Consider the following 16,955-nt stretch of genomic DNA (forward strand, 5'->3'; position numbering starts at 1 on the left):
GTTTGGAAGGCACAGTTAAAGATAATGGGTGATATAATAGTTACATGCAGTATTTTTAAAAAGTTTAAACTCAGCTTTTCATCTTTTCTTTCCTCCCAGTGGTGCGTAGAAATTCTTGCCTTTGTCTCACTGTCCAAACCAGAGTGATGTTATACATTGCAGCCCAAGGACTCAAGTAATCGATGTGCCGATCCCAAACAGAAGGATTAATTACCAGCATCGTTTGTCAGTTAAACCCCCATGCCCCAGGTGAGTGAGATTAGCTATTTCTTACCCCCACAGTTTAGCAAGCTATCAATGTCTTGATTTTAAGACGTGTAATCTAGTAATTTGATAATCATTGAGCAAAAATACAAATTAATCTATTACAGATATGTGGTATATTTTTTTAAAATATTTTTATTCTCCTTTTTCACATTTTCTCCCAAATTCACACCTACCAACAATAAACGATAATCAGCAACAGATATGTCAATCCCCATAACAATAACAACGATCCCATCCTCCCACCAACCCCCAAACATTAGCCCGCATGTTTACATAAACAACTGATAAAAAGGAATCAGGGATTACCCATAGTCACCCTTAATATACCTCCCCCCAATTAATGTTCGATATTATCCAGTTCTTGAAAGTGCATTATAAATAATGGCCATGACTTGTCGAACCCCTCGGAGCTTCCCCTCAGTTCAAAGTTAACCTTCTCAAGAGTCAATAATTCCAATAGGCCCCCCCACCATGCCAGGGCAGAGGGTGGAGAGGTTGCTCTCCATCCCAACAGGATCCACCTTCGGGCAATCAACGAGGCAAAGGCTACGATATTTGCCTCCGCACCCGTTTCCAACCCTGTCTGGTCCGACACCCCGAATATGGCCTCCCGGGGACCCGGGTCCAGTTTCACATGCACCACCTTGGAGATTACCCTAAAAACCTCCTTCCAGTAATCCTCTAGCTTTGGACAGGATCAAAACAAATGAACGTGATTAGTGCCCGCCCCCCCCCCCCACACACAACGCTCACACACATCTTCTACTCCTTCAAAGAATCGGCTCATCCTCGCCCTCGTGAGGTATGCTCTGTATACCACCTTAAGCTGTATCAGCTCCAACTTCGCACATGAGGTGGAGGCATTTACTCTCCGGAGCACCTCACACCAGACCCCCTCCTCTATAACCTCTCCCAACTCTTTCTCCCACTTTGCTTTGATCCCTTCCAGTGGTGCCTTATCTTCTTCCAAAATAGCTCCGTACACTGCTGACATTACCCCCTTCTCCAGTCCCCTTGGCGTCAGCACCTCCTCCAGCAACGTGGAAGCCGGTTCCTCCGGGGAGCTCTGTATCTCCTTCCTGGCAAAATCTCGAACCTGCATGTATCTAAACATTTCCCCCTGCTCCAGCCCATACTTCGCCTCCAGCTCCTTCAGTCCTGCAAACCGACCCCTAAGAAACAAATCTTTTAGTGTCTTAATCCCCTTCTCCTCCCATTTCTGGAAATTTCCATCCCACCTCCCTGGCTCAAATCTGTGGTTCCCCCGAATCGGCATTCCCCTTGACCCTGCCCCCAACCCGGTGTTGGCGAAACTGCCTCTAGATTTTCAATGAAGCTATTATTACCGGACTCGCTGAGTATTTCCCCGGAGCTATCGGGAGCGGCGCTGTTGCTAGTGCTTTCAATCCCGACCCCCTGCACAAACTCTCCTCCATTCTGACCCACTGAGAATCAACCCCTCTGACCCACCTCCGCACCTTCTCCACATTCGCCGCCCAGAATTAGTACATCAGGTTCGGAAGACCCAAACCCCCTGCCTGCCTTCCCCTCTGTAGCAGCACCTTTCTAACTCTGGCCACCTTCCCTCCCCATATGAACGAGGTAATCCTTCAATATGTGGTATATTTTGATGCACGTGAGGACGATTACGTTTCAAAAGTGGAAATAGAATGCCTTAAAATTTATAATTTGAAGGGAAGATGGTTTGCAAGTGTCTGTTGTGTCCAATTTCCATCTGTTTCTAAAAGCAGCTATCTTTCGACTTGTTATTTTTGCTGTGAGTTGAAGAGCTGGGGTGTACTTGGGTTTGGGAGAGTAAGAAAGGCAAGGATTTGCTGAACATGTAGCAAAAGACAGAGGTAGGCCAGAATGGATTGGGATTCTCCCCAAAAATGTCAAAGTTAACTTGTGGCAGGCTTTTTCAGGAGTTTTCTACCGGCAAGTTCCCCACCACTATTCAATGACACTTAGTCACTGTTTTGGACTCTGGGGAGTTTCTCACCGATTTAGCTCACACTTTGGAGCAATTCTCCAGCCTCGTTGCACTCTCGCTCAAACTTAACAAGGTCGGTGAATAGCGGGAAAGGCCAAAAACGAGACTATGTAGTCAAATGTCAATATCTAAGTTGCTATGAGATGTGCTGCTGCACCATAAACTTTGTGTAAATGGCTACACCAATGCAATTGATGAAATTGGCGTGAAGTTGCTGGATCTGTTTGGTAGATGTCCAGTGATCAAATCTATTATCCAGACCTTTGGGAGAAGGTGGAAGCAGCTAATTACCATGAAGCAATCCAGGATCTAAACCCAATTTCCTAATGCATATGGCTGCTGCAGATGGAATTCAGTACAGAAAACAGCGAGATGTTACATAGTAGAAGTGAAAAGGAGGTGCATAATTAATTAATAGTGCCAAATTAGTGAAGTGAGAGACGCCAACTGAATGACTATCAATGAAATTCTTACATGAACAATCATTGCAGAGCTGCAATTAAAGCACCCTCTGATGTAAATGACCTTGCCAAATGGGTAGAGGATGTGCAGAGACAGTCATGCTCTCACTGGGTCTCCCTTTGGGAACCAACTTCAATCTGATACTGCCTTCATCTTAGCCACTGAGATACAAAGAGAACATCCAAGCCCTACAAGTTGTGCAGGAAAATACCTTTGAAGCTGATCCTCCATGTAAAATTGGACTGTACAGTCATTGAATTAAGTGAATCTGCTTCCATCACTCCTCTAGTTCTTTTGCCAATTGTGTCCTCTGGCTACTGACCCTTCTACCAGTGGAAATACTTCTCCTTAGTTACTTTATCAAATCCCTGAATAATTTTGTACACATCTATACCTCTATTCAATCTTCTCTGAACCTTCGCTGCTTTAAGGAGAACAATACGAGTTTCTCCACGAAATTGAATTTCCTTGTGCCTCATACCATTCTCATAAACATCATCTGTATCCTCTTCCGAGGCCATGACATCCTTGCTAGAGTGCAGTGTCCAGAGTTGGACACAATACTCGGGATGAGACTTAACCAGTAATTTATAATGGTTTAGGATTAACTTGTTTGTCCTCAATGCTTCTAAAGTCAAGGATCCTGTTCTGTTCATGCACCTGATTTAAAATTGTACCATTCAGTTTATATTGCATGTATGCTCCAGTTCCGTTTTCTTTTCAGATTTGTTTTATTTTGTACTTGACCTGTTTTGCTGACCATTCTGTGCATGCTGCTGTTTCCATTTCTCTGGCAGGGGGTAGGGAGTTGAAATGTTTGCAGCAGTTTTTCCTGGCATCACATCATGTAAAGAAAATGGCAAGAAATCAGTGCCTGACATCTAACAGTGTTATTGTTGAAGCATGGAACCTTGTTGTGTGTTTAGTTAAACATAACCAGCTGTGTTTGGATGTGTTCGCAAGATTTTATTATTTTTTCATGTATTCCATTGCTGCAACTCCGTGCATGGACATTGTAACTGATGGTTAATTTTTAATTGGATTCTAGTGCATGGTATCCGTGTCAAGGTCCTCTTTAATCACATTGGTAATGCTGAAATGATAACTGTAGTCTGATTTGGATCAAGCAAGGTTGGCCTCTTCTGCTGTAGTGCATTTGCTCAATTGTCAAGTACTATTGTGAAATGCTTTTCCACTCCTTTTGGTATTGTGTTGAAAAGTGTTATTGGAAACCAGAAACAGTCAGGTGTCTGTAGCTTTCTTGTGATAATTATTAAGCTCTGCAGGAACAGTTAAATAATGGCTGGAATCAGTGAATTGCATCATTGCAAAATGGATTTTACAGTCAATAGCAAAGGAACAGCCTCGCTGTTGGCCTTGAAGAAAGCTGCCCACAAAGTGTGAGCAGATTCTACAATTTCCTTATTTCCGTTTGAAGTTTGAATTTGATGTCTTTGCGAGGAATCTGTGTTGGCAGCAACAAAACGGGCAGGCTGATCAACGAATCATCTTAAATTCCCTCAGATGGGAAAACGGGGACTATAAGTTGCATTCAAATCACATGTAGAAAGCAGAATACATGGAATTAAGGGAGAAACAAATATCAAAACAAAACTTTTAAAACCATATTTTTTTATAATTTTATAATTCTTCTGGGGAAATTAAATTTTCAGATCTGGAGAGATTGCTTAGTAATTATGGGTGCAATTTTTTGATTTTTTTTCCAAGCATTGTCTCCAGGAGGAAAATCAGAGGGCAGCCCGCCAGCTGCCTCGATGGGTTTGCCTGCCATATTTTGCTCCTCTACCCTCTGGGGGCTGTATTTGCCTGTGCACCCTTGTCCACCAAGTCCCTGTTTGTCAATACCTGTTGTAAACCCTGCCGACATGACATTATGCAGGATGGAGGGGGGAATTCCTTACATGGAGAAGCCCGCTAATGACATGACTTAAGAACAAGGTTCAACTTTTTGTAGGTAGTTAACGTGAAACTAGAGGGCAGTTAGTTTAAGGTCTCACACAATCACTGATGTCTGTGTTGATTACATCTGCGAAGACTGCAACAAAGGACCATGTGGAGGAGCAGGGTTTCTGTGTTCAACTCTGCATGTACAGATGCCAGACATGCCGTCAGTTTTACCCAGTAATAATCGCAAATGCTAATAGCATTGTCATAAATACTACCACAAATTCTGGGTCAGTGCATGCAGCTTGATAATTGCTAAAAGATGGCCTAGTAAAGAACAAATGTATACTTTTTATTGATTTAGCACATTATTAGTTGATTTCCCTTAGTGCTGTTCATGGGTGTTTAAACCAACAAACGTTAAGTAGTAAATTAATAAATTGAGTTGGAAATGTCAACGAGGAGCTCCTCAAATAACATTTGTAACACAATCTGCAGCCTGAAATGAGTCAATTAGGAAGGATATACTTGCTGAAGATAATGTAATTATGAACTAAAAGTGGTGAAAATAATTGTTAACTTTATATGGCTTGTTTAACCAAATGTCCAAAGTACTTTATAGAAGTGAAATATGTGTGGATAGTGCGGGAAAGTGGATCCCAATTTAAAGGAGGAGATTTTTTAGATTTTTTTAGAACAGTACAGCACAGAACAGGCCCTTCGGCCCTCGATGTTGTGCCGAGCAATGATCACCCTACTCAAACTCACGTATCCACCCTATACCCGTAACCCAACAACTCCCCCTTAACCTTACTTTTTAGGACACTACGGGCAATTTAGCATGGCCAATCCACCTAACCCGCACATCTTTGGACTGTGGGAGGAAACCGGAGCACCCGGAGGAAACCCACGCACACACGGGGAGGATGTGCAGACTCCGCACAGACAGTGCCCAGCTGGGAACCGAACCTGGGACCCTGGAGCTGTGAAGCATTGATGCTAACCACTATGCTACCATGCTGCCCCTATTGAAAGGGGTGGCCACAAATACATTCCGAGAGATGGGGCATGATTCTCCCCAAAATTTTCCTAATTAATTTATGTTGGGTTTTTCAGGGAGTTCCCACCGGTTCTGCTGGTGGGTTCTCCACCAGTATTCAATGACAAGTTGTCACTTTTTGGAGCCTTGGAGAGTTATTCACCGGTTTAGCCCATACATAGAATTTTTTTTTAGCACTGGGGAACTGAACTGAGAGATCAGGCTGCCATTTTGAAAGGAAGCCCCAATCTCTAAGTGAGCTTGTGTGTCCCCCACCCTTGGGTAATGTCAAGCCCCCCCCCCCCCCCCCCCTGCACACATGGAGACTACTCCATACCAAGTAAGGACACCCTGCTATGGGATCCCTGGGGGTCCCCCCTCTTCAGGCCCCCCAAGTCTCCTTACAGCATCCCTTCCCTTTCCCTTCTAGGATCCCTATCCTTCACCCCCCACCCCAATCTCCCAGAGGCCCCTACATACTTGCCCTGCACTCCCCCACCCTTCAAAACCCCTCTACCCTTGTTTCATGGGCATGGCCACCTTGCCCCATGATCCTTGGGAGCGTCATCCCGGTACTTGGGCATTCTTGCACTGCCACCCTGGCAACCAGGCAGTGCTCCTGCCAGCTAGGCAATATCATCCGGGCACTATAGCAGTGCCAGGGTGGCAGTGAGAAGGTGCCAGCTGGGCAGTGCCAAGGTGCCCGCGTTCCAGGGTGAGGGTCAGGGAGCCACCATGCACTGACCCTGACCACGCAAGGATCTCCAGTGGCCCAGGAGACCCCGTGGGTGCCGTTCCGACCCCCTGGGTGCCGTTCCACTTGGTCCACATTTGTGTAGACCAGCACGGATCGGCACCCGGCTGCAGCCTACCTGGGGAGGCTGGAGAATCGATGGAGGCCGATAGATCCCGGGTGAGTATGTTGTAAGTAGGTTTACGACCTACTTACTCGAGCGTCATTTGGTTCCGCCAATTTGGGGCAGAGTTCCGACTCCGATGTCTTGCAGGACTCCAGTGAATCTCGCATGGCGCAGAGCTTGTTGGGAGACTCCCTGCAGGCTCTCCCCATGTTCTCTGGTATCGTTGTGCTCTCGCTTGAGTGCAACCCGGCGGAGAATTGCGCCCTTGGGTTTCAAAGGGGGTCTTAAAAGAGGATGTGGTGGTGGAGAGGGGTTTAAGCAGGCAATTTCCGTGCATGGGATAAAAATAGCTGCAGGAATATCTACAGATGCTGGATAAGAGGAGTAAGGAATGAAGGAGGCCAGAATCAAAACAAAGTTTTCTATTTGGCAGCCTAGAGGAATGGATGGGTGATGACGTAATCATGGAGTTAATAATGATGCAAATTTTGAGGTATAACAGAAGGCCCTGGAGAGAGAGACAGGATTAGCATTTCAGGTGTGTGACCTTCGTTCAGAACAGTCCGTGGTCTGACATGTTAACTTTGTTTCACTCCAGAGACGCTGCCATAATCTGCTGAGTATTTTCAATATTTAACGAAAATGAGCTATTAATTTACTGCTGTAAATGAATGTTTTAAAAATTTAAGTTCTCAGGAAGGCCTGAAATGTAATCACTGTTGGCTTGACTGTGTGTCGCTTCCAGCCTCGAGAGATGCAGGGCGGGATTTTCCATCTCGCCGCATCCATTTTCTGGTGCAGCGTGCCCCCGCCGGCAGCGGCATCCTCTGTCCCGGCAGCCAGTTAATGGGGTTTCCCAATGTTGGCACCCCTACGCCGTTGGGAAATCTGCGGGCATGAATGCACTGCCGGCGAAGCGGAGAATCCCGCCCATGGTGAATTCAGCTCGTGGTGTTTAGAACTGTAATAATCTATAATTTATTTGACCATGCATGTTGGTAGAAACTCTGTTTGGCCTTTTGGGTGCATTCTATGACAGCTGAACCACTTCTGATCTGTCCAATTCTCATGAAGCTAGTTTAGTAGAATCAGAGAATGATACAGTACAGAATTAAGCGTTTCGGACCCCTGAGTCTGTTCTGGTTCTGAAAGACCTATTCAAATTTTTCCACTCCCTTGTATTCTCCCATATATTTGAACCTCGGGCAGGATTCTCCCCGACCCGGTGGGGCGGGTGGTCCCAGCGGCAAGGAGTGGTGTGAACCACTCCGGCATCGGGCCACCCTGCACCTTCAGGGGCTAGGCTGGCGCCGGTGGGGTTGGTGCCGTGCCAGCCGGCGCCGAAGGGCCTCCACCAGCCAGCGCGAGTTGGCGCATGCGCAGGAACGCCAGTATGTGCTGGCGTGATCCCAGTGCATGCGCGGGGGAGTTGTGCCCCCACAGCACAGGCCCACCCACGGATTGGTGGGCCCCCCTGGGGCCAGTGTCCCCCCCCCCCCCCGGACCCCGGAGGCTGCCCACAGAACCAGGTCCCGCTGGTCCCAGGTCTAATTTTTGGCAGTGGGACCGGCCTAAAACGGGTAGCCGCTCAGCACATCGCAGGCTGGAGAATCGCCGGGGGGAGGGCCGCTGCCAGCGGCTGCCAACCGTCGCGGCGTGATATCCGCCCCCGCCAAAACCCCGGCACCAGAGAATCCCGCTCCTCTTTCCTCTTTGGCATTTATCCAATTCTCTTTATTAAATCTGCTACCATCACCCTTTTAGGCCATGCTTTCCTGATCGTACGTCACTGTATAAAATAGGTTTTACTCGTGTCACCTATGGTCCTTTTGCAATTAATTTAATTCTGTGTCCTTTCGTTACCGATCCTCAGGCCATACTTCCCTGATCATACATCACTGCATAAAATGTGTTTTGTCGCCTCTAGTCCTTTTTGCCAATTAATTAAATCCTAATTTCTTTTGTTATCGATCCATCGCCCAGTAGAAACATTCTCCAAATCTACTCATTGCAAAACACTTCATGATTTTTGAATTATTTTATCAAATCTAACCTAAATTTTATCTGCTCCAAGGAGACCACCCCCAGTTTATCTAGTCTTTCCACATAACTGTATCTTTCCCCAGCACCATTCTGGACAATCTCCTTTGGAACCTTCCTGAGGCCTTGGCATAAATTCAAGATTTTGATGACCGAAATTGGACACAATTACTGCAGCTGGAAGGTTTAGGATAATTTCTTTTCTTAAAAATTTCTTTTTTTTAATCTGCCTCTTTAACTTGTCCTGCCACCTCCAAAATGTATGATGTACATCACAGATATTTGGTCACAGGAACATAGGAAGTAGGAGCTGGAGCAGGAGTAGGCCATTCTGTCTGCCGGGCCTCGTCCACCATTCAAACAGATCATGGCTGATCATTTACCTCTCATCCCTGTCTTGAACTTGCTCAATGATTAAACTTCCACAACCCTCTGGAGTAGATAATTCCAATGACTCGCCACCCTCGAAATGAAGAAGTTCCTCCTCAACTATGTCTTTAATGCCCTTCATCCTATTCTGAGACTGTGACCCAGCCAGGGGAAACATCCATATCTACCCTGTGACTCACTTATTTTTAAGTTTCATGAGTTCACTGCCCATTAATCAACGCTTTAAAGAATACAAGCCCAGTTCCCTCTATCGCTCCTTGGAAGACAATCCCGCCATCCCAGGAATTAGTCTGGTGAATCCTTTCTCAAATAAGGGGGCCAAAACAACGCTTCAGGTGCGGTCTCATCTTTAGTCTTGCACTTCCATCCCCTTGTGATGAAGGTCAACATACTGTTTGCCTTCCTAATTGCTTGCTGCACCTGCATGATAGCTTTTAGTGACTCATGAACAAGGACATTAACACTTCCCAACACTTCAGAAATACTCTCCCTTTCTGTTTTCTTCAACCAAATTGCATAACTTCACACTTATTGTATTCTATCTGTCATGTTCTTGCCCATTCACTTAGCTAGTCCAAAGCATCTTGAAACTTCTTTACAGCCTCGGAACTCGCATTCCCATCTACTTTTGTGTCATCGGCAAATTTGGAAGTATAACATTTGATCCTCATACCGACCCATTTATATAGATTGTGAGCAGCCGTGACCCAAGCACTGGACCTTGCGGTACCCCTCTAGTACCAGCCTGCCATCCTGCAAATGACCCATTTATTCCTATTCCGCTTTCTGTCTGTTAATCAATTCTTAATCTATAGCAATATATATCCCCCCAATCCCATGTGCTCCTCTACTCTATCCTTAAAGTTATACCACCCAATTTTTATGGCCTCTCCATCTTTCCAAAATGAATCATTTCTTACTTCTCTGCGTTAGACTTTTAATTTGCCACGCAGATACCATTTCAGTAATCTACATCTTCAGTCTATTATCCTGCTCACTATTTACTGCATTTGTGTCCCCTGCAAACTTTGGAATGATGCCATGTGTACCCAAGTCCAAACATTAATATAGAAATCAAAAAGTGCAGTGGTCCCTGTACCAACCTATGCTGAACAGCACTATATAATTCTCTGCAGCCTGAAAAACTATCATTCACCACTGCCTTCTGTCCCTTAGCCAATTTCTTATCCATGCAGCCATTGTGCATTTAATCCCAGGGGCTTTAATTTTGCTAACAAGTCTATTATGTGATAAACGGTTTTTGATGCTGTGTGGATAAACATTGAACTGTACTACCTTCTTCAACCTTCTGTTACTTCATCAAAGAACCCAATCAATTAGGTAAACACAGTTTGCCCTCAAATCCATGCTGCCTTTCACTTATTAATTCTTACTTTTCCAAGTGCCAATTAATTTATCCCCAGAATTATATGGCTGTGTTTTTTTTTAAGTGCCACATTTCATTTGTATCTTTCAAAAAGCCTTTAATCAGTGTATATATACATAGAACATTTCCTAATTTTCCCTTGCCTTGGGATAAAGTCCCATGGGTGAACTCTGGTGTCTCCATCAACTTGGTCACAGGAGCTTCACAATTCAGCTTGATCCTATTTACATGCAATACCATCCGAAACACACAAGCTACAAATCATGTATGTTCCACGAGGATAAGGACGTTTTTTTGTATACTGTAATTCCTGCCATTGACTTAAAAGGCATCAAGTTGCGCCTATGTGTTTGGCCCACACTGTGGCCACTGGCACATGTGCAACTGCTCCTGATGCCACTCTGGTTAGTGACAGGAGTTTGGATCTAGAAAGGCTATGTAGTCTCCAGTACATTGGAACATGCAATGCAAGTATTTCTCCAAAACCTAGGACTTGGCTCCTAACTCTGCAACTGGATCCTCATATTTCTGGCCCAACGACCACAATCAATAAGGATTATCAACAACACCACCTCCATGATAGTCCTCAATACCAGGGCCCCGCAATACTTAGCCCCCTACTATACTCCCTATACACACACGACTGTGTGGCAAAATTGGACTCCAACTCCATCTACGCGTTTGCTGATGACACAACCATAGTGGGTCGGAATTCGAACAACGATGAGTCAGAATACATGAGGGAGATGGAGAACCTAGTGGAGTGGTGTAGCGACAACAATCTCTCCCTCAATGACACCAAAACTAAGAGCTGGTCATTGACCTCAGGAAGCAAAGTATTGTCCACACCCCTGTCAGCATCAACGGGGCCGGGGTAGAGATGGTTGACAGCTTCAAATTCCTAGTGTGCACATCAATTCCTAGTGTGCACATCACCAACAATCTGTCCTGGTCCACCCACATTGATGCTGCAACCAGGAAAGCACAACAGTGCCTATACTTTCTCAGGAAACTTGGCGTGTCCACATTGACTCTTACTAACGTTTACAAACGCAACATAGAAATCATCCTATCTGGCTGCATCACAGCCTGGTATGGCAACTGTTCGACCCAAGACCGTAGGAAACAACAGAGAGCCGTGAACACTGCCCAGTCCATCATACAAACCCACCTCCCATCCATTGACTCTGTCTACATCTGCTGCCTTAGGAAAGCAGGCAGCATAATCAAAGACCCCTCCGATCCGGCTTACTCACTCTTCCAAATTATTCCATCGGGCAGGAAATACAGAACTCTGACACACTCACAGATTCAAAAGCAGCTTCTTCCCTGCTGTTACCAGACTCCTGAACGAGACTCCTAAACAACCCTCTAATGGACTGATCTGATCTTTTCACACATCTTCTCTACCAAGTAGTACTACACCCAATGCCTGTGTCTATGTATTTTCATTGTGAATTTTATGTTTACCCTATTATTTATTTTCTTGTCATGGACGGAATGATCTGCCTGAGCTGCACGCAGAACAATAATTTTCACTGTACCTCGGTACACGTGAGTCCAAACCAATCCATGGGAATTCTAATGTTAACAATTCTTGCTTTTATTTATGTTGTCAGTACCACAAATGGGTATTCCACTGTCACACTCGGTGTAGCACTGTAGCAATAGGAAAAAACATGATTTGATGGCAACAAATTGTCATAGATTCTATTCTGTGATGGAATTGCAATCTCAATGAGGTTGAGGGCGCGATCAAGTCCATCCAGCACCGGGAAAGACCGTGCTATCTAACGGCACTTTTCTTTAGTGCCCTGGCAGGGAATGCGCTCCCAAGGCCGCACTCGGTGTCATTTCCTGTACGAATGAGCTCCGGCAACCCTATCTTAGCGGGAAGGTGTGGCCTAAAACAAAAGGAAGTGTTGTGAATGGTACCATGGCAAGTACCCCCCACCCCCCCACCACCGTAGGCAACCCGGGTGACATCCCTGTCCAGATTTCTAATTTCTAGTGTACAATTTAGGTCGATGGTTGTCCTGAATCCACACAGGGCATTCTCATTCTCGTATATCGGGTATGGGCACACAACCATTTGGTCTGTGTGTTCACATTTGTCCAGACTGGTGCCTACTAGCTTCCCTCCTTTCTTGACCACATATAGGAGAGTTCCCTGATACCCCATCCTCATCTTATTGTCCAAATCAGCCAAATCGACCGTGCTGATGGTGGATACCCTGCTCCATATGCAGTTGGCAGATGATTCAGGAATTCCCTCCTTTTGAGCCCCTTGGGTTTGGGTATTTCTCCCCCCTCATGTCTCGCAGATTTTGAGCTGAGTAACCTCTGAGTTAAGGTAAGGTACAATTTCCTAAGTGGGGAGGGACACCAGTCTAGTCCCGGCCAGATCTACCACTACTGGTACCAATTTGTGTTGTCAAATACCAATTTTCCCGTTTGTTTTAATATCAACCCATTTTGGGCCCCTGGGGCAGTTTCAGGACAAGTGGGGAGGGGCGTGCTCACTGTAGGTTTTAATCCATTCCTAATTTCATTGGCAACATATTAATTCTGAATAACCTCACCAGGGCACGTCTGTCCTAATTCCAGCCCTTTTTCCAGGCCATGGGCTAGACAGGCTAGCTCCATGCATCCATGGCAAAGGACGACCCACACCAATTATTGGTGAGGGTCGTCCTTTGGGAACAATAGTCAGAGCTCCCATTGTCACTCCTGTACACCACTCTTTGGTTGTTGCACCCATAGATGACACTCTTATTCGGGTGTACCCAGAGGATGCCATTCTCACACTCTCCTGCATCTGGTGGGGTGAACCACATGTATCCGGGGTATCATAGGCTGAGTTTCTGCTCTTCGATTGATACTTTCCCTCTGTCACTACTGGACCCAGGTAGGAGACTGACAGTCTCATGATTTAGGCATTTTGGGGATTTATTTTTAATCCTAATGTTGTAAGAAGGTTCAACAGTTCCTTTAGTAGTTTGCGTTTCCGTTTGTGGGAGGAGATTGTCTGCACATTGGACGAGACATTCTGGCCTGGAAAAATGTTCCAAGTTTTTGTCTAATCTCTTGTGGATGATGGAGGGGGAGTTGTTGAAACCTTGGGACAAACCTATCCAGCTATACTGCTGACCCTGGGATGTGAAGGCAAATTTATACTGGCAGTGGTGCTCCAAGGCAATCAACCAGAAGCTGTTACTGATGCCCAACACGGTGAAGTATTTGGCATGTGGGGCCTGTCGCATCATGGCTTCGTGGTTGGTCGGCACTGCGGGGGCCGTGACTGGGGTAGTCGGGTTCAGTGCACGGTAGTCAATGGTTAGCCTCCAAGAACCATCCGGTTTCCTCACTGGCCATATGGGGAATTGTTGGTGGAGGCAACGGAATGCAGGACTCCGTGCTTTAGTAAACTATCGATTACCCTGGCCGCTTCCCCTTCGTTTTGCTTGGGGAAAACGTACTGTCTTTGGAGTTTTAGGTCAGGCCCTTTTATGATTACCTCCCCCGTCATTCAGCCACAGTCATGTTTGTGGTATGCTAGGGCAGCACGGTGGCGCAGTGGCGCAGTGGTTAACACTGCTGTCTCATGATGCCGAGGTCCCAGGTTCGATCCCGGCTTTGGATCATTGTTCGTGTGGAGTTTGCCCATTCTCCCCGTGCTTGCACGGGTTTCGCCCCCACAACCCAACGATGTGCAGGGGAGGTGGATTGGCCGCGCTAAATTGCCCCTTGATTGGAAAAAATGAATTGGGTACTCAAAATGTTTTTTTTTAAATTTATGTTTGTGGTGTGCGAACATCCTGATGTGTTTGGCCAGTATCCCCTGTGCTGCCAGATCAAGGGTCATCTTGGTGGGGTTCACCCGCAGTTCTCCAATAGTGGAGATTCTATATACTTACCGGTGGCCACCTCGACCGTTGATTCCCGGTTGGTTGGCATCAACCAGATGCAGGAATGGCCGGGTCAAAGGACAAGTTGCATTTTTGCTTTCGGTCGGATTCTAATATATGCTCTGTCTCGGGGTGGGGTTTGACTACAATAGCTGGATGATGACAGACCAGGGGCGAAATTCTCCGACCCCACGCAGGGTCGGAGAATAGGTGGGAAGCGGCGTTATTTCCGCTCCCGCAGGTTTTTGAATTCTCCCGCCGGTCATAAACCGGCGTTGTGCAAATCCCGCCGGCAGCCTGTGAAAACAGCTGGCGCCGGCGGGATTTCATTTTTTTAAACTTACCTCAAATCTCCGGCCCGGATGGGCCGAAGTCCCGCCGCTGGGAGGCCTTCTCCCGCCGCCGAGGTTTAAACCACCTCTGGAACGGCGGACTCAGCGGCGCGAGCAGGCCCCCGGGGTCCTGGGGGGGCGGGGGGCGATCGGACTCGGGGGGGTGCCCCCACGGAGGCCTGGCCCGCGATCGGGGCCCCCCGCTCACTCCGCGGGGCAGTACCGTGGGGGCACTCTTTCTCCTTCCGCTCCGCCACGGCCTCCGCCATGGCGGACGCGGAGGAGAACCCCGCATCGTGCATGCGCCGGCAGTGACGTCAGCGGCCAGCTGCCGCTGACGTCACTGCCGGCGCATGCGCCGACCGCCGAAAGCCTTTCGGCCAGCCCCGCTTCCGACTGCGCCGGGTGTTTGCGCCAGTCTTCTGGTGCAAACTGCTCCGGCGCGGGGCTGGGCCCCAAAGGTGGGGAGAATTCCCCACCTTTGGGGAGGCGCGACCCCTGAGTGGTTGGCGCCACTCCCCTACGCCGGCACCCTCCGTCACGCCGGGTAGGGGAGAATCCAGCCCCAGGTGTCCTAATCTAAACTCTAGTGGGTCAGTTTCTGCTCCCTCCTGTAAATGATCTGTGAAACCGCTCAACATTATTGTCCTGCAGGTGCGCCACGTACAATGAAGGCCGCGGGATGTGTTTAGAGTATTGCAGGATCCACCTGTGTCCCATAAGAACTCGATGGGGAGGCCTCCTACTCACCTTTTACTCGGGGTCTCCCTACACTATCCCATGTGGTACTACACACCCATGTCAGCGAGGCCTGGCACCGTCATGTCTCATGTCCGTATTCTATTTGGGTGTACAGTCCGAAGGGTGTCGGGTTCTCTGTAGGGTTTTAGTGGCCTGTTGTGCTGGTCCTTCCAGGGGTATGGTCGGAGTCCATCATCAGGGAAACATGGAGCCAGTCATGGGGGGGGTAGTTGGGTAGCGCCCTACAGTCCCGGGTGAAATAGTTGGGTTGGCACTGCGCTGGTGGGGGTGGGCGGGCCTGTGCTGCTCCCGGTTTCGGGCATTGGGAGTGCAGCCAGCAAGGGCCTGTGACTCCCGGTTTCGGCGATCGGAAGTGGCATATGGGGGTGGGTGGTCGTCTGTGGGGTCTCCTGTTTCCCGCTACCCCCCCCCCCCCCCCCCCCCCCCCATTTCGCCATACTAGGCCGTAATGTGGGTTTGGATGGATGGCACTTATCTCCCCTGATTTGGTGGGTTTAGGGGAATTTAGTGCTTAATGTCCCTTTCCCAGAGTGAGCCATTTTGTGGCTAGCCTAGGCTTCATTATGCGTGTTATCCTTGGGATCATAGTTCTTGCATGCCCTGCGGCCGCTCTCTGTGGAATGGGCTACAAGGGTGCGGAGCGATGGTGTGGGTCTAGTTGGGCTAAATATGGTCCGAATACCCCAGTAAACTGTTCCAGAACCGGCCAGCAAACGCCGTTGGATGTTCCCCTAGTTTCTGTTGGCAACTATTTAAATTGTTCACCTGGTCGTCCGTACTGTACCCTACAGCAGTCAAATTGACTGCTTTCATGTCAGGTAGGGTTGCCTTGCTATATTTTGGGGAATGGATAGAGCAGAATGAATCGCGGGGCTTAAACATATAGTGTGAGCTTAGCCTCCCCTGCCTCATCCAGGCCATTTAGAGCCTGGTGCCGCGAGACATTGTCAAAAGTGCGTTTGGGAACCCGGTGTGTTTGAACATCCGGATTTGATTTTGTGATGTCGGTGAACTAGGTCATGGTAGGGTGTTACATAGATTACATGAGGGTTCTGCCCATCCTGTCTTTGGGTGGTGTCAGACTCATTGGCTCTGGGTGTATTTCAAGGTGTGTGGTGGGCTCTGCTGCTTGGAACGGAGGTGGGGGTCCCCAGTTGGTAGTGCGGCTGGTGGTGGGATAGCTGCAGGCAACCTCTTCTAATTCCTCCAATTCTAGCCCTGTGCTGCTGTCCCCGGAATGTGTGGTGTAAGCGCACATTACTCCTCTTTTAATTACTAGCTGGGACTGTAGTCTCCCTACCTCGCGCAGGCATTTGGTATGGTCGTGCGTGCACTATTGTCTTTCCCTGCTTGATGTAAAACCTTTATTGCAACCTGCAGGTCACTGCATTTGAATTTTAATTCGTCAATTGTGTTAGCACACTCTCTTTGTCACTAATTGTGCGCTGTAGTTTTTGATTTGCCTTTTCATACTGGCTCATGTGCATGAGGTTGATCCGATATCTCTTCTCTTTCTGTGCTGCATCGCATTCTAATTGGTGAATGCTCATGGTGGCACCCACCACGTCCCGCTGTAATTGTGTGATCATAGAATTTACAGTGCAGAAGGA

At 47.6% G+C, this 16,955-nt stretch overlaps 1 protein-coding gene across 3 annotated transcripts in view; it reads left to right on the forward strand.

The window, feature by feature from the left end:
- Positions 1–16,955, forward strand: part of LOC119966114 (thyroid hormone receptor beta) — a 290,813-nt gene that overhangs the window by 32,264 nt on the left and 241,594 nt on the right. For 2 of the 3 annotated variants that reach the window (XM_038797341.1, XM_038797342.1), the window contains one exon: positions 100–249. In XM_038797341.1, the coding sequence (XP_038653269.1) occupies positions 183–249 (67 nt within the window). In that variant the 5' untranslated portion in view covers positions 100–182. Of the gene's footprint in view, positions 1–99; positions 250–16,955 lie in introns of those variants that run through there. The other variant, XM_038797343.1, reaches the window with a different exon arrangement.

This window comes from Scyliorhinus canicula, chromosome 5 (genome assembly GCF_902713615.1).
Source record: "Scyliorhinus canicula chromosome 5, sScyCan1.1, whole genome shotgun sequence".
Classification (NCBI taxonomy): Eukaryota; Metazoa; Chordata; class Chondrichthyes; order Carcharhiniformes; family Scyliorhinidae; genus Scyliorhinus; species Scyliorhinus canicula.